The sequence below is a fragment of the Myotis yumanensis genome, unplaced genomic scaffold (genome assembly GCF_028538775.1).
Source record: "Myotis yumanensis isolate MYYU_CA2020_CCGP unplaced genomic scaffold, mMyoYum1.0.hap1 SCAF_5, whole genome shotgun sequence".
Taxonomy (NCBI): domain Eukaryota; kingdom Metazoa; phylum Chordata; class Mammalia; order Chiroptera; family Vespertilionidae; genus Myotis; species Myotis yumanensis.
In genome coordinates this window covers 79,990,003-80,007,788 of record NW_027223756.1, presented here as the reverse complement: position 1 = coordinate 80,007,788, position 17,786 = coordinate 79,990,003, and the positions used below count along the sequence as shown (strand labels likewise).

The 17,786-nt window shown below is 43.7% G+C and overlaps 1 protein-coding gene across 3 annotated transcripts in view; it reads left to right on the top strand.

The window, feature by feature from the left end:
• Positions 1-17,786, top strand: part of SAFB2 (scaffold attachment factor B2) — a 45,418-nt gene that overhangs the window by 15,009 nt on the left and 12,623 nt on the right. For all 3 annotated transcript variants that reach the window (XM_070415886.1, XM_070415887.1, XM_070415888.1), the window contains 4 exons: positions 7,218-7,367; positions 7,458-7,570; positions 15,746-15,876; positions 17,236-17,327. In XM_070415886.1, coding sequence (XP_070271987.1) covers positions 7,218-7,367; positions 7,458-7,570; positions 15,746-15,876; positions 17,236-17,327 — 486 coding nt within the window. The remainder of the gene's footprint in view (positions 1-7,217; positions 7,368-7,457; positions 7,571-15,745; positions 15,877-17,235; positions 17,328-17,786) is intronic.

Below are 17,786 nucleotides of genomic sequence, written 5' to 3'. Positions count from 1 at the left end.
TGGGTCATTTCTAATTTAAGAAAAGGCTGGAGGAGGAAATCCTCAAGGGGGAAAAACTCACCTGGTTTCGGATTTGAGGATTTTTTTTCTATTTGAGAGCGGTTAACAGGCAAAACAGATAATCATGATGTAGAACACTATGCCGAAAACCTGTGTAAATAGCTACAATCTGAATGTTCTTGTGGTTCTTTCTAACTTCTCTTTAAGAAGCTGCTATATCTTTTGGCTTATACAAAATTTAAAGCTGGCATGCTGAGGGTTTTTTCCTTAACAGTAAGTTAAGTGTTGGCTTTTATATCTTACTAGAGGCCCAGTGCACAAAAATTTGTGCACTTGGGGGGGGAGGGGGGTCCCTCAGCCCGGCCTGTGCCCTCTCGCAGTCTGGGACCCCTCGGGAGATAAGGACCTGCTGGCTTAGGCCTGCTCCCGGGTGGCAGAGGGCAGGCCCTAGGTGCAGCCCCTGGTCGGGCTCAGAGCAGGGCAGATTGGGAGGTTGTGATGCCACCCTAAGTCACGCTCAGGGTAGGGCCGATTGGGGGGTTGGGGCACCACCCCCTGTCAAACTCAAAGCAGGGTCGATGGGGAGGTTGCAGTGCCACCCCCTGTGACGCACAGAGCAGGGCCAATCAGGGGGTTGGGGCGCTGCCCCCTGTCACGCACAGAGCAGGGCCAATCAGGGCGTTGGGGAGCTCCCCCCTGTCATGCACAGAACAGGGCCCATCAGGGGGTTGGGGAGCTGCCCCCTGCCACGCACAGAGCAGGGCCGATAGGGGAGTTAGGGCACCGCCCTCTATCACCCACAGAGCAGGGCGGATCAGGGGGTTGGGGCGCCATACCCTGTCACACTCAGGGCAGGGCTGATGGGGAGGTTATGGCTCTACCCTGTCACACACAGAGCAGGGCCGATCAGGGGGTTGGGACGCCGCCCCCTGTCACACACAGAGCCACAGGGCGATCAGGGGGTTTGGGCGCTGCCCCCTGTCACGCTGATCCGGTGCCAGGAGGCCTCGTGGCTCTGCTGATCCCGGTGCTGGGAGGCATATTACCCTTTTACTATATAGAATAGAGGTCTGGGGGCCAGCTGGTTTGCCCTAAAGGGTGTCCTGGATCAGGGTGGGGGTCCCCACTGGGGTGCCTGCCCAGCCTGGATGAGGGGATGATGGCTATTTGCAGCTGGTCACACACCCTTCAGGGTGGGGGTCCCCACTGGGGTGCCTGCCCAGCCTGGATGAGGGGCTGAGGGTTGTTTTCAGGCTGGTGGTTGTTGATTGAAGCTCCCAACCGCTCCTTTTTTTTATTTTATTCTGGGCCAGCTTTAGCTCTGGCTCTAGCTCTGAGAGCAGGTATCTGGTTTGTTTCGGTTCTATAATCGAAACAATGTATAACTCCAGCTCTGAGATCCCGGCCTATATTTGTTAGAATGTTTCAAACTGCCAGCTCAGAGGCTGGCAGCGCAGGCGGGGAACGTTGGAGTCTGCAGTCACTGGAGCAAGCAAGCCTCATGTTCGCTTCCAGCTGCCTGGCTGCTGGCCGCCATCTTGGCTGACAGTTAATTTGCATAAGGATATGCTGATTAGCCAAGGGGAAGGGTAGCGGTCGTACACTAATTACCATGTTTCTCTTTTATTAGTGTAGATAGCATCTTAAGTATATACTTTAAAAACTAGAACGTGATAGTAGTTTACAAATAAATCACCTAATATGCTGCTAATTGGGAGCAGGTGGAAATTAATACAGTTCTAAAACTTTCCAAGGAGCTTAAAGGACTTTTAAAATAAAAATGATTCTGTTGCTTTGGAATTAGGTGATGAAGCAATCTTTTTATAAGCCATAGAGACTGCCCTGGTCTCCGGGATGCCTGTGGGAAATGGCTCTCTAAGGGGGGAGGTAAGGGACAGTGCCTCGAGGAGTTGAGAACTTGCAGGGATTCTATGCAGAGTTTCTGAGGCTGACTCATCCTGGCTGCTCAGTCCTATCTTTGCTCAGATCCGTGTCACCCAGTTAGGTATTGGTGAATACATCAGTGACTTGGGCAGTGTGGGTCCAGAAGAAGCATTCAGAAGGGCTTGGAAAACTATTAAGCTGTAACCTACTCATTTATTTTGTTGACCTCTTTCTGAACTCAGGTACTGATTATAAAGCCTAAGCAAACATATAAGGTCCCTGTCATTATAGATCTTACAGGCTGGTAGAAAAATCATTTACAGAATAAACATATACAACACATTCAATAAGTATGTTAAGGAAAATTACAGCGTGTCAATCATTGATGGTAAAGAGACCTAATTTAGATTTGGGGGTGTGGGTTCAGCAAAGCTTGCTGAGGAAGCCATATTTGGGGCAAGACCTGAGTGATTGGAGTTGAGCATGCCTGTGGAACTCGGCTCTGGGTAAAGGAAGTGGGTAAAGGAAGGCCCAGTAGTGGGACAAGGCTTTGTAATGTGGATGAACTCATCAAAGGCTACTGTGCAAAGCTCCAGGGCAGAGTGCAAGGGGGAAGGAGGAGTGGGGAGACAGGGATATGTGAGCTTCTCATGGTATCTGCCCTTATTTGGGTTTAACTGTCATTGGAAATGATGCCCTTGCAAGGATTATTAGTTTAATGGAAAGGTCAAATAACCCCATAATTGGCTCAGCCCCTTGACCTTCAGGAGAAGTAAGAATGCAAAGCTGCTCTGCTCTGAGAACTGATACTGTGTCTTCAGCAGAGGCTTCTTTCACCTTTGTCCCTGATTGGCGTGCTCTGGGCTTCTGCAGACAGAGCAGCACTTTTCCATCGGGGCAGCAGAAATACAAACATCAGGGTCTACAGGGACCCTAGAGAGCATGGACCACTCTCCCCACCCTCTTGTCACAGTTGGGAACACGTACAAAAAGAAGAGATGGCTTGTTCAAGTTGACCCACTTAATCAGAGGTGGTCAGAGCCAGAACCCAGGGCTCCTGTCTCAGGGGGTCTTTGCACTTTCAAAGGGGGTTGGCCTTACCCTCACTTCAGATGTCCTGTGGGAACATTTGTGCAGTGGGCTTTAAATCTGTGATTTGGTTCTGTGTTTTCTTTCTCTTGTTCTTGAATCATTTATTCCTTGTTTATTTGCCACCTTTTGCATTGGTTATTTTTTATGATTTGTGGCTTATTACCTATGACTCTATATATAACTAGTTGGCCCAACTGGAGTGGCTCAGTGTTTGAGCACTGACCCATGCACCAAGAGGTCCCTGGTTCAATTCCAGGTCAGCGCATGTCGTCCACCCCCCACCCCTTACCCCCTTGCAGGCTGGATCCCTAGTATGGAGCATGCAGGAGGCAATCAGTTGATGTTTCTCTGTCATTGATGTTTCTACCTCTCTCTCCCTCTTCCTTCCTCTCTCTGAAAGCAATAAAAAAACACGCATAATTTGTTGATATTATACCAGTACCGTACAACTGCCATTGCCCCCTCTCAGCCTTTGTGATGTTGTCATTATACATTTTACTTCTATTTAGTAAACTACACAGTATATTATTGGCTTGTTTTTTGGGTTTTTAATTTCTCACATGTTCACAATTTTGAGTGTTCTTTATTTCTTTTTGTTTTTATCCAAGTTCCCACTAGTTAATTATTCTCTTCCCTCCTTGAACATTTCTTTAGGGCAGGGCTGCCGATGAGGAATTTGTATGTCTACAAGTCATTCTTTTTAAAAAATATGTGTTTATTGACTTTTTTAGAGAGAGCGGAAAGGAGAGAGAAACATTGCTAAGAGAGAAATATCAATCAGCTGCCTCCTGCACTCCCCCCACTAGGTAACTAGTCGGCAGTCTAGGCCCAGGGAATCAAACTGGGGACCTCTTGGTGCAGGGGACAATGCTTAATCAACTGAGCCACACCAGCCAGGGCTGCAAGTCATTCTTTTACCTTTTTTTGCAAGCTGTTTTCATTGGTGTGGAATTCCAGATTGGTTGATTTTCTTCCAGAAGGCAAAGCTGCTCCGCTGCCTTCTGGCTCACATTGTTTCCAACCAGTTGGCTGTGCTTCTCATCCTCATTCTTAACACACATGTGACTTTTCTTCTTCTGGTTGCCTTTAAGATTTTATCTTTTTCACTGGTTTGGAGCACTTTGCTGATGATGTGTTGATTTTGTTTGCTGGTTTTTTCCCGGAGCTCCTTGCCTTCGAGGACTCCTCACATTGCCCTACCAGTCAATATTGCTCCGGTTTCTTTCGTATGTCTTTATTTTTTCAATTTCATTTTGAGTAGCTTCTCTTACTATGTATTCAAGTTTCCTAATCTTTTCTTTTGCGGTGTCTGTTGTTAATCCCATCTAATATATTTTTCATCTCAGGAGTTCATTTTGAGTGGTTTTAAATTAGCATCCATTACCTGACATGCACAGTTCTTCCTTTGTCTTTTTGAATAACTTGACCAAGTGCTTAGTATCCTTGGTCCACTAATTCTGTCATTTTGTCATTTCCGAGTCTGATTTTATTGGTCCATTTGTTTTCATTAGAGTTGGACTTTCTTACTTCTTGGCTAACCCAGTCATCTTTTTCTTTTCTTTTCTGGGCTAAACTATTTTAATAATTTGATGAACTACAGCTTATCACATCACAAAAAGTATTTAATGAAAAACAGTTATCCCGTTTTCACATTCCTTGTCTCATGAGAATTTAGAAGAACATTTTACACTTTGTATCTTTAAGGCACTGTATTTTCAAGAGTTCACACTAGAAACTGACAAGTCTTCTTCCAGTTAAGGAGCTGCACACTTGGGGTGTTTGGTCAGCTTGTGGTATTTCTGAGTGAGGTCAACAGACTTCTGCCCTTGTTGAAAGGGGAAAGACCACAAAATTACATTCCATTGATTTCCCATTTTAACTCCACTGAAAAGGTAATTCACTTCCTCAGTAAAGTTTTTACGAATTTTTCTATCTTACAGATACAGTCTTCCCAAATGGGCTTCATAAGTATTCCTCCAGAGGTAGTGTTCATTGCTGAGTTGATGTCTTCTACATGGGGTCAGCAGAATTTCAGTCTCGGTGTGCTTTCTTCTTTACTTCTCTAGTTGTAGAACTTCCATTCAGCCATCTTTCAGGTGGTTCTGAATGATGGTTGTTCTGTATTTTAGTTGTAATTTTGATTTGGTTGTGGGAGGCAGCGAGTACCAGTATTGACCTACACGCCATCTTGGTTCTCTTTCTAACCCAGTCTTTTTTTTTTTTAATTAATATATTTGTATTGATTTCAGAGAGGAAGGGAGAGGGAGAGAGAGATAGAAACATCAATGATGAGCCCTGACCAGTTTGGCTCAGTGGCTGGAGCGTCGGCCTATGGACTGAAGAGTCCCAGGTTTGATTCCAGTCAAGGGCATGTACCGTGGTTGCAGGCACATCCCCAGTAGGGGGTGTGCAGGAGGCAGCTGATCAATGTTTCTCTCTCATGGATGTTTCTAACTATCTATCTCCCTCCCTCTCTGTAAAAAAATCAATAAAATATATTTTTTTTTAAAAAGGAAAGAAAAGAAACATCAGTGATGAGAGAGAGAATCATTGATTGGCTGCCTCCTGCATGCCCCCTACTGGGGATTGAGCCTATAACCTGGGCATGTACCCTTGACCAGAATCGAATCCAGGATCCTTCAGTCTGCAGGCCAGTGCTCTATCCACTGAGCCAAACCAGCTAAGAGTAACCCAATCATTTTTTATTGGATACCAGGCATTGTGACTTTTACCTTGTGAGCTAGTTACTCTTAAATCCCTGCAAATGTCCTTGAGCTTTTGCTGGGGCACAGTCCAGTCACTTGCTCAATCAGTACAGAGGCTTGCTGATAAGCTTTGTTAATCAGGCCAGAGCTCAGGGCTAGCTTCATCCACTCCTGGGCAACATCCTTCTGAGCGCTCAGCCCAATGCCCATAAATTACAGGCTTTTCTATCCAGTCATTGGGTTCATTCTGGGGGAAGTGGGCCTTTTGCAACGCTGAGTGAGCCCCGGGGATTGTTCCCTCTGCTTCTGCAGGTGGTCATCTCCTAGCCTTGGTGGTTTTCTCACACATATGCGCTACTCAGGACCCTATACAGTTCTCCGAATGTCTCTCTGTGTGGTACTATGACTGGTTACTGCTTTAATCTCCTCAGACTCTGACCTGTGCTCATCTCAGGGATATCAGCCCCCTCAGTTCCTCCTCCCTGCCCATGGCCTGGCATCCCTAGGCCAGCACTTCTCAACCTGTGGGTCGCGACCTCTTTGGGGGTCGAATGACCCTTTTACAGGGGTCGCCTAAGACCATTGGAAAACACATATATAATTACATATATGTTTTTGTGGTTAATCACTATGCTTTAATTATGTTCAATTTGTAACAATGAAATTGGGGGTCACCACAACATGAAGAACTGTATTAGAGGGTCGCGGCATTAGGAAGGTTGAGAGCCACTGCTCTAGGCAGTAAGAATGGGCAACCATAAGGCCCTCATGTGTTTCCACTCTTGCAGGTGTCACCATCCTGTGTAGCCTGGTGCCTGGTGTCTGAAAACCCTTGTTGCTTACACGTCCTCCCATTTTTTAGTAGTTTCAGGTAGCAGGAGAGTTAATGGTTGGTTCTCCAGGCTGGCTGGAAGTGCAAGTTTGCTCTGTATCTGTGTCAGAGGTCTTCTTAACCTTGATCCACATAGATTGGGGTGCATTTCTGAGTAGATATCACCTCTGCTGTCCATGGATAGAATGGAATTAGAGAAAATGATCTGAGTGGGAAGGGCTTTTGATTAATTAACAAGTTGTCATTAGTGAAGTTTAACTGTCTTTAGCTCTCCCTGTTTTTTTGTCACTGTAGAGCTGATCTTATATCAAAAGCAGTTGTATTTTGATAGGTCAGTTATTTTTAATAACTAGGAAGAACTGACAAATCCTGGAGAAGTAAAAATTTTTTTTTCCAGGTTACTTATGCTTATTTGTTTAGCTGTGGTCATGGGGATTATCCCAATTTTCCGTAAAATCCTCTTGACCCTGCTGCAATATCATGGCATAAAAGACTCAAAGTGCCACGAGACAAAAGGACAAAAGGTTTTGTTTTCTTATTAACCGTGATTTTGGATAATGTTTGGGAACATTTTATATAGATGGCCAGATGAAAGATACCAAAATGTCTAATGGAAATAATTTTGATGATCAGTTAACTGCTAATAATTTTTTACATTGTGTGATTATTTGTATGAGAAAATAAGAGTGCCCTTTCCCATGCAGGTTGTCGGAGCCAAAGTGGTGACCAATGCCCGCAGTCCTGGGGCTCGGTGCTATGGCTTTGTCACCATGTCGACATCTGATGAGGCTACGAAATGTATCAACCATCTCCACAGAACTGAGCTTCATGGAAGAATGATCTCCGTAGAGAAGGTAAGGCAGTCCTTGCCTATTCTAACTCATGAACTTTACATGGGGGAAGACCTAGTCCATGAGCCATTTCTATTTGCATTATATTTTTAGGCCAAAAACGAACCTGCTGGGAAAAAGCTGTCTGACAAAAAGGAGTGTGAAGTGAAGAAGGAAAAAGTATCTAGTGTTGACAGACATCATCCTGTGGAGATCAAAATTGAAAAGTAAAGTAATTTTTTTAAATACTTTTTTTATTGATTTCAGAGAAGAAGGGAAAGGAAGATAGAAACATCAATGATGAGAAAGAATCATTGATTGGCTGCCTCCTGCATGCCCCCTACTGGGAATGAGCTCAAAACCTGGGCATGTGCCCTTGACTGGAATTGAACCTGGGACCCTCCAGTCCGCAGGCCGATGCTCTATCCACTGAGCCAAACCAGCCAGGGCTAAAGTAATTTTTTAAACACTTTCTCTTGGGATGATGGCTGGGAGGAGGGCAGGTGGCAGCCACAGGGTCGCTCATGAAACAGCATAAACAGCCTTACCAGCTTCTCATTTACATCACAGGTGATTTTTGCATCTTGCTGCTACTTCAGTATTTAGCTTTCAACAGATACTCATTTCATAATGCTAAAAAATGGATTCAGATGATTCTTAATAAGTATGTACATCTAACCTAGTAGCCTGTTGAAAAAACAAAAACAAAATGAATAACATTTTTTTATTTATTAAATATATTTTTATTGATTTCAGACAGGAAGGGAGAGAGAGAGATAGAAACATCAGTGATGAAAGAGAATCATTGATTAGCTGCCTCGTGCCCGCCCCCTACTGGGAGTCAAGCCCACAACCCAGGCATGTGCCCTTGACCAGAATCGAACTTGGAACCTTGAGTCTGCAGGCCAATGCTCTATCCACTGAGCCAAACCAGCTAAGGCAAAATTTATTTTTTATTCCAAACATCTTGGGCCCTTGCACAGCCTCTGAAAACTTGGAATCATTTCATGGTCCAAGTTGATTTTCATGTGAATCTTGCTTTTTATCCCAGCAACTGCAAAAACCCAGCTTTGCAAAGATAACATCGTTATTCAAAGGAATGTAAACTGGTTGAATATTGAAATGAGCAGCCTTAAGCTAGTATTTTGTGCAGCACCTGGCAGTTGTCAAGTATTTTTGTGTTTCCCTCAAAAACTTGAAATATCCCAGAGTACCTATGAGTTCACTGTGGTACATTGGGGGTACCTTGGCATAGGAATTTGGGGATCACAGGTCTGAGATACTATTTTTATAAAGGAGGTGATTTGTAGAAATAGGGACAGATCTTTCACAGCAGGCATTGATTATACTTTTATCAAAACAATATGCTTGCCCTAGCCAGTTTGGCTCAGTGGATAGAGCGTCAGCTTGCGGACTGAAGGGTCCCAGGTTTGATTCCGGCCAAGGGCACATGCCCAGGTTTCGGGCTCCGATCCCCCAGTAGGGGGTGCACAGGAGGCAGCCGATCAGTGATTCTCTTTCATCATTGATGTTTCTGTCTCTCTCTCCCTCTCCCTTCCTCTCTGAAATCAATAAAAATATCAAAACAAAACAAAAGCCATATGCTTATCTTTGGGGTAGGTAGAATTTGGTGACACGCTTGATAACAGTGGTATTCTCAGAACACTGTGTGTCTGTTTTACATTTATATTGTCAACACAATTTATTTCCACTTCCAGGTCCACTTGGCATTCTAAAAATTAAACCCTTTGCTAAGAATCTGTAAATTTCACAGTAATTCCATTTTGCTGGTTTTTTTTACATAAGAAAATTTATAGTTGAGTAAACATGGCTGTGGACATCAATACGCATAAGTTGGGCTTGGTTTTTAATGGTGTAATTGCTGGTCTTCACTGTGACCAAGTTAGAAATTGTAGGCCCATGAGAAATGGCTATCAGATGAGCCTTCTTGTACTTAGAAGTAAGACCCATGATTTTATCAGCAACTTCTTGAAAATGGGACACATCTATTAGCAGTGCTAAAAATATCTATTGTTAGAATATGAGAAGCTGTTGAGAGTTGTTGATTTTCTTAGTGTCTTGAGACGCTTTTCGTTCGTTGATTTTTTTGAATCACAGAAGTGAGATGTGTTCGTGGCAAAAAGAAAGGGGATAATAATCAGCTAATGTGTGTGTGTGTGTGTGCAGGGGAGTCCCTTAGTCCCTGGAAGAATCCTGTGAGGTCTGCTCTGTGTAGAATGAAGAGGAAACTGGCCCAGAAAGGGGACCCAAGGTCACACAGCTCAGCTGGCAAGCAGCAAGGCCAGAATTTAGTCCTAAGCTATTGCCCTCAGTGCTGGGGCACTTAACTGGGTGATGAGCTTAAGGTGTTTAAAACCAAACGGCCTTCAAGTGGTTTGCCCAGGTTGAACATTTCAAAATTTGTTTTTAACCTTATTTATTTCATTCAGATAAACACCTTTTTAACCTTTCCTTTTATATTAAGAATTTCTAGGCTTAATCGTCAGCCTAAGTCAGTGGTTGGCAAACTGGGGCTCACGAGCCACATGCGGCTCTTTGGCCCCTTGAGTATGGCTCTTCCTAAACCTTAGGAGCACCCTAATTAAGTTAATAACAATGTACCTACCTATATAGTTTAAGTTTAAAAAATTTGGCTCTCAAAAGAAATTTCAATCGTTGTACTGTTGATATTTGGCTCTGTTGACTAATGAGTTTGCCGACCACTGGCCTAAGTGAAATGGAGAAGCTTGTCCATAGAGGTGGCTTGTCTTTTTTTTTTTTTTTTTTTTTTTTTAATATATTTTATTGATTTTTTACAGAGAGGAAAGGAGAAGGATAGAGAGTTAGAAACATCGATGAGAGAGAAACATCGATCAGCTGCCTCCTGCACACCCCCACTGGGGATATGCCCGCAACCAAGGTACATGCCCTTGACCGGAATCGAACCTGGGACCCTTCAGTCTGCAGGCCGACGCTCTATCCACTGAGCCAAACAGGTTAGGGCTGGCTTGTCTTGGTAGTCATGGATTAGTAGTGATTTTTCTATAATTGTCGTTTAGAAAGCACACACTGAAGTCAGGCAAAATACCACTACCTGGTGGGAACACTTTTTGGTGTATGTCTCTCCAGCCTTTTTTCCTATGTGGAGGTGTTTTCTTTGTTGGTTTTCTTGTGTGGGTTTTTTTTGTTTGTTTGTTTTGAACTTAGTGTTATCAACAAGTTCGTTGTGTCTAGGAGGTGCCATATGAGTACAGAACAAGTAGGGAGAGGTCTCCTGTTGAAACATTTTTCAGGTCTCCTTGGAGGGAGGAGGCACCACTGCAGAATAGTGGAATAGGTACATCAGAGATGATTCATGGTGGCTTTACTTGCAGTCATATAGTCACTGGAACCAATCTCTAGTCTATCATAAGGGAAATGGAAATAACTGTGCACTGTTGTGTAGCAGTTGAAAGGAACCAGATCTATGTATATATCCACACAGACTAACCTTTTAAAAAAAATAATAATTTTATTGATTTTAGAGAAGAAGGGAGAGAGAGATTGAAACATCAATGATGAGTGAGCATCATTCATCAGCTGCCTCCTGGCATGTGCCCTGACTGGGAATTCTGGTTTGCAGGTCAGTACTCAACCACTGAGCCACACCGACTGGGCCAGACTAACCTTTCAAGCAGTTATTTTTCAACCGGTGTGCTGCAAGAATTTTTAAAACATGCAGTACCTGACGATTTAGTCAAGGGTACTGACCTCTTTTTCCTTAGATTGTCAAAATAAAAAATGACAACAGCCAACTAACTCACCAATAGCCATTTGGTGTGAATGAATCAAAATCATACCTTTTTTTTTTTTCTCTTTGTCACATCGGCAAAGAAATACATTTTTTGGTGTGCAGCAGAATTTTAGGAATTAGTTTGTGTGTGCCATGAGCTGAAAAACGCTGAAAATCGCTGCTTTAAAGCATGAGGTGAAAAGCGCTAAAGAGCAACATATCAAGGCCCATCCCAGTATGTTAGTCTCCAGAAATGTCGTAAAACATCCCTGAAGATTTTCAGGGTTATGTGAAAGTATCCATAAAGGTTCGAGAGGTGAGCAAATGATTGACAGTTATGGCACCATGGGTGGTGATGTCTTGTCTTGGGGATGGGACAAGTGTATCTGTGACCTTCACTGCATCTATACTATTGTACTGTAAGGGAAACCTGCCCTGGTTGTTTTTTTCTCATCTGCCCGGGGACCAAAGGGTCGAGTGTTTGATTCCAGGTCAAATGGCACGTACCTCAGTTGCAGGTTCCCCAGCCCTGGTAGGGGCATGTGTGGGAGGCAAGCAATCGATGTGTCTCTCTCACATCGATGTTTCTCCACCTCCTCCCTCCCTTACACTCTCTAGAAATCAATGGAAAAAATATCCTCGAGTGAGGACTTAAAAAAAAAAAGAAACCAATATGTTAAAAACATTTACAGCTCTAACCGGTTTGGCTAGGTGAATAGAGCATCGGCCTGCGGACTGAAAGGTCCCAGGTTCAATTCCGGTCAAGGGCATGTACCTTGGTTGCGGGCACATCCCCAGTAGGAAGTGTGCAGGAGGCAGCTGATCAATGTTTCTCTCATCGATGTTTCTAACTTTCTATCCCTCTCCCTTCCTTTCTGTAAAAAAATCCATAAAATATATATATAAAAAAACATTTATAATTGTCAATTTTGGCACACACCATCAATGATTATGGTATGTGCTTACATTTTTAAAATCTTCAGATTAAAAGTTTTTCTCAAAATGAATATTAATTTAAAAACACAGCTTTGTGCTGTGGAAGTCTAGGAGAAAGGAAGAGTGAACTGAAAGGGGTTTCTTTGGCCAGTGTGAACTCTGCTCAGGTTGTAGGGAAAAGAAGGCAAGAAGTGCTAGTTAGAGAATCCAGCGGGACCTGGCTTTCCTGTCCTGGAGCTTGGCACATGGTGGGCATTTAATGACTAGAATTTAATTGCCTGAGACAAACACCATTAGGAAATATAGAAGACATTTTAAATGGCAGCAATGATTTATTTCACCACTTAGAAAAAAACTTCCTTGCCTGGCCAGTGTGGCTCAGTGGTTGAGCACTGGCCTATGAACCATGAGGTCACAGTTTGATTCTCTTTTTTTTTTTTTTAAATTAAATCTTTATTGTTCAGATTATTACATTTGTTCCTCTTTTTTCCCCCCATAACACCCCTCCTTCCAGCTCCCACCCCACCCTCCACCCTCACTCCCCACCCACTGTGTTCATCCATAGGTGCATGATTTTTGTCCAGTCACTTCCCGCATCTCCCACACCCCTTTTCCCCCCAAGAATAGTCAGTCTATTCCCTTTCTATGTCCCTGATTCTATTATAATCCCCAGTTCATTCTGTACATCAGGTTATTTATTCACTTGATTCTTAGATTCATTTGTTGATAGATGCATGTTTGTTGTTCATAATTTGTATCTTTACCTTTTTCTTCTTCTTCCTCTTCTTAAAGGATACCTTTCAGCATTTCATATAATACTGGTTTGGCGGTGATGAACTCCTTTAGCTTTTCCTTATCTGTGAAGCTCTTTATCTGACCTTCAATTCTGAATGATAGCTTTGCTGGATAAAGTAATCTTGGTTGTAGGTTCTTGGTATTCAGCACTTTGAATATTTCTTGCCATTCCCTTCTGGCCTGCAAAGTTTCTGTTGAGAAATCAGCTGACAGTCGTATGGGTATTCCCTTGTAGGTAATTGAGCCTCTTTCTCTTGCTGCTTTTAAGATTTTCTCTTTGTCTTTTGCTCTTGGCATTTTAATGATGATGTGTCTTGGTGTGGTCCTCTTTGGATTCCTTTTGTTTGGGGTTCTCTGCGCTTCTTGGACCTGTAAGTCCATTTCTTTCTCCAGATGGGGGAAGTTTTCTGCCATTATTTCTTGAAATAGGTTTTCAATATCTTGCTGTCTCTCATCTTCTGGCACTCCAATAATTCTGATATTAGACCGCTTAAAGCTGTCCCAGAGGCTCCTTACACTATCTTCACACTTTCGGATTCTTTTTTCATTTTGCTTTTCCAATTGGGTGTTTTTTGTCGAATCTTTGGTTTGATTATTGTACTCCTCTGGTCTGCTATTGGGTATAATATTCTTTATTTCAGTCCGTGTATGCTTACTTTCTAATTTCTTTATCGTAGCATCGAGGGTCTCATTAGTTTTCGTGAGGCTCTGCACAAATTTATGGCAGGCCCTCAAAATTGCGATTCTTAGCTTCATATCCTCCATTTCTGTCATGTTTTTTTGTCTCCGCATCTTTTATGCTTTCTTGGTGCACCCCCTTGTGGTCTCTGTGCGCAGTCTTGTTCTAGCCAAGCCTTAATTGTTGTAGTTAACACTAGAGGGATTTGACCCCCAGGCCGACTGGCTATAGGAATCAGCTGTATGGAAAACGTCTGCCTTCTGGGGAGGCGCTAATCCAGCCTTTGCCTGAGGCGATCGGCAAATGGCTGTGCACAGGGTTTGGGCGGGGCGGGGTCAACAGGGCGGGCGGAGGGAGCAGTTATGGCCACGCTCAGTCCCGTTCCCAGAGGCTCTGCTTCTCAGAACCCCGGCAGCCGCTGCAAACCTCGGAGAGAAAGCTGCCCTCAGGTTCCAACTGATGCCGGATAATCCCGCTTCTCCCGTTTGAGTCTGGGTCCCTAGAGACTCGCCCGGATCTGGAGCCCAGAGTCTGAGACTCACTCCTGACAGAAAACGACAACCGCGCCCTCAGCCACCAGCCCGCTTTGCGCGCGCACCTCGGTACCTTTGTATTTTCCACACTGCGCCGCCTCTGAGCCACGATTTGCTGTTCTCTTTCCTTCTAGTTGTAGAGTCTCTCTTCAGCCAGCCTTCCTGTGGTTCTGGGTGATGTCCGTTCAGTCTTTTAGTTGTATTTTTGAAATGGTTGTTTGCGGCAGCGGTCTCCGGTGTTTACCTACGCCGCCATCTTGGTCTCCCTACCCACAGTTTGATTCTCAATCAGGACACATGCTGGCGCCTGCTTGAATCCCCAGTGGGGGGTGTGCAGGAGGCAGCTGTTCAATGATTCTCTCTCAATGATGTTTCTATCTCTCCCTCTCCGTTCCTCTCTGAAATCAATCCTATATAATAAAAGCCTAATATGCAAATCGACCTAATGGAAGAACAACTGGTCGCTATGACTCACACTGACCACCAGGTGGCAGATGCTCAACGCAGGAGCTGCCCCCAGGCCAGCCAAGGGGGTTGCCAGCGCGCCCGCCCACCCCCTCGATCGCCCCACCAGTCGCCCCACAGATTGGCCCTGATGACCAGCCAGGCCTAGGGACCCTACCCGTGCATGAGTTTCGTGCACCAGGCCTCTAGTAAAAATAAAAAAGAATAAAATTGGTCTGGCTGGTGTGATTCAGTGGTTGAGTATCCACCTATGCACCAAGAAGTTGCTGGTTCAATTCCCCATCAGGGCACATGCCTGGATTTCTTGCTTAATCTTTAGCAGGGGCGTCAGGAGGCAGCTGATCAATGTTTCTCTCTCATCACTGTTTCTATCTCTCACTCTCCCTTCCTCTCTCTCTAAAAAGCAATCAATATTTTTTAAAAAACAAAACTGCCTTTGGTTGAAATGTTAGAGTTTCCATATTTGCTGGCATATAACACAGCATTTTATTTTATTTTTAAAATGTTTTTTATTTCAGAGAGGAAGGGAAAGTGAGAGAAAGATATAAACATCAATGATGAGTGAGAATCATTGATTGGTTACTTCCTGTAAGCCCCACACTGGGGATTGAGTCTGCAACCCGGGCTTGTGCTCTGACCGGGAATCGAACTGTGACCTGGTTCATAGGGCAACGCTCAACCACTGAACCACGCTGGCTGGGCTAACAACATTTTAACTCCTCAAAGTATGCAGATATTGCCAGGTACCAAGTGTTAGTGGGTAGGTTGCTCACTGCTTCATGCTGTAGGAACATCCGGTCCTGGTGCTGTACCTCCATTCTATATTATATTATACCTGTTTGGGGAAAATTTTTTCCCTACAAAACTTAATATTCCACATATACAAAATGTTTCAAAATGAGACATTTGAAAATAGTTTTTCACAAGCATTCTTCCATCGTGTCTACTTGCATACCTGTCATATATATGAGGGCTTCTACCATCTTGGAAAAAACATCCTCGTAAGCTTGCAGTTTTATCCTGCATATTTCGAGATGTGACAGATAACTTAAGTGGGAATAGGGGCTGTGTCTGAAGAGGAGAATATCACCACAGTTTTCAAATAATTCTCCCCATCCACTTGCCGCTGGCCTGGTTTGTTTTGCGCATCAATCTGAGCGAGCAAACTGCTCCTATTATAGAGTCTCAGGAACTCAAGTTTGATAACCATGTTTTTACATAGAACTGTAATTAAGAAGGAAGAGAAGATGGAGAAAAAGGAGGGGAAAAGGCCTGAAGACATTAAAAAGGAAGAAAAAGATGAAGACGAGCTAAAACCAGGAACTACAAATCGGTCCAGAGTCACCAAATCAGGTGATTAGAGGCTAAGTGTTCATGAGGGGGGAAGAGCCGGTCAGAATGGGCTGGTAGGTGTCATAATCAAGTAGGTACAGCGAGCTTTTTAGTGACTTTACTTAGTTTTGCTGCTTATAGGAAGCCATTAAAGCAACAGAGCCTCAGATGATGAGGTGGCTTAAAGGAGTTTCTACACAACAGCAGAAATGCAGAGATATTCTTGTCAGTGATTTGACTGTACTGGCAGCTCAGTGACCAGGGTTCTTATTTTTCCTGAGTCTTTTAACAGAAAAGAGTGAAGGGTTTGCCAGAGGGGTATGTCCTAGTTCTTGTAACTAATTCAGTACAGTTCTGTAGGTGTGTAATCTTATTTTTCTTGCCTGTGTGGTAAAGCCAGTTCCAATGAAAAACAAAAAACGAAAATCTTATGTCTGTAGACTGTGGGATAGGAGCAGTTGCACTTATAGTGTGCCACCTCTGTTGTCATATAAAAATTCCTTGCACTCTGCACCTTCAAATTTGCATGAGGCTCCACAGAATGTTTTTTGGCAAAAAAAAAAAAAAGAAAAGAAAGCCTATCCCCTCCCCTTTCCAAAAAAGAAAACCAGAAACAAAACCTGACCATCTGGAGCACTGGGATTTGGTGCAGTGCATTACAAGTTAGATCTTAATCATTGGGGTAATTGGCCAGCAGTCTCATGAGGAACGTGTTTTTAAAATGCTCCTGGAGTATTGCAAATTTCCCTAAATCCATGGTTGTTCTGGCATTTAGAGCGTGCTTAGCTTGTTGTGAAGAGGAAGAATTGGTGTAGAGCCTTTATTGCTGAAGACTGATGAAGGGAAGTCCACTTTGGGGGTGGGGAGGGGCTCCCTTGGAGCCAGCAGTATCTAATTCAGAGCACAAGAGCCTGGTTCCGCAGAGCATTCCACAATGTGTGATAGGAATAAAAATTGAAATTGGTTATCCTGGACCCACTAGGATTGAGTATGAGGGGTAAAGGAAACAAACCTACAGGTGAGATTTGTTTGTGTACATGTTGCAGAATGCACTTTGACTAAGATTTAAGTTGTAAGATGCAGGCAAGTCCATTCTAGATGAGCAAAGACCCAAACACTGCCAGCCATTTTCCGCCCAGTGTAGCCATATTGGCAGTGCTTCTTTTTTGGTAATCCTCGCTAGAGGATATTCTTTCCTTTGGATTTTAGAGAGAGAGAGAGAGAAACAATTTTTTTCATCATGAAGACAGGGCCAAGACACAAAGGCTTCAGCGTTAGCATTAGTCCCTTGACAGCTGGGGGTGGGGGGGGCGGCAAGAGCCCCCAGCTGGCTTGTGTACATCAGCACATTTTCACAGATTGCTGTGTTCTTTCCTGAAGGAAGCAGAGGAATGGAACGGACAGTAGTAATGGATAAATCAAAAGGAGAGCCTGTCATTAGTGTGAAAACCACAAGCAGGTCAAAAGAAAGAGTGAGTATTGCTTCTGCCATCTCAAGGCCAGCCGTTTTTTATTTGCATTGTGAAAACATTGTTTGGCCTTTAGAATTTTAAGAGTTATTTGAAGTCCTTGGGAGGCATATTGTTAACTCTTTAGATTATGCATAGAAACATGAAACTAGATTCTAGAACTTATTTCAGACCAATGCTTACCCATGTTTGCTTTCCAGAAATGTGTTTGCCCTTCTCTGATTCTTTGTCAGGTTATACCATCTTCTAGGAGAACTGATTCCCAGTGACAGAGCTGGAAGGACAAGACCCAGGCTTTCCAAATCGGAGGCAGCTTCTACTCTTTGGCTAATCTAATAGCAGTTTATTCATTTTCTTTAGTTGATTTTCTATTAAATTAACCAAAAAGAAAAGTGGAGTCCACCCTAAAACTGTCATGTCATCAGACAACGAGCTACATTGCTTATTAACCTGTGCACATAG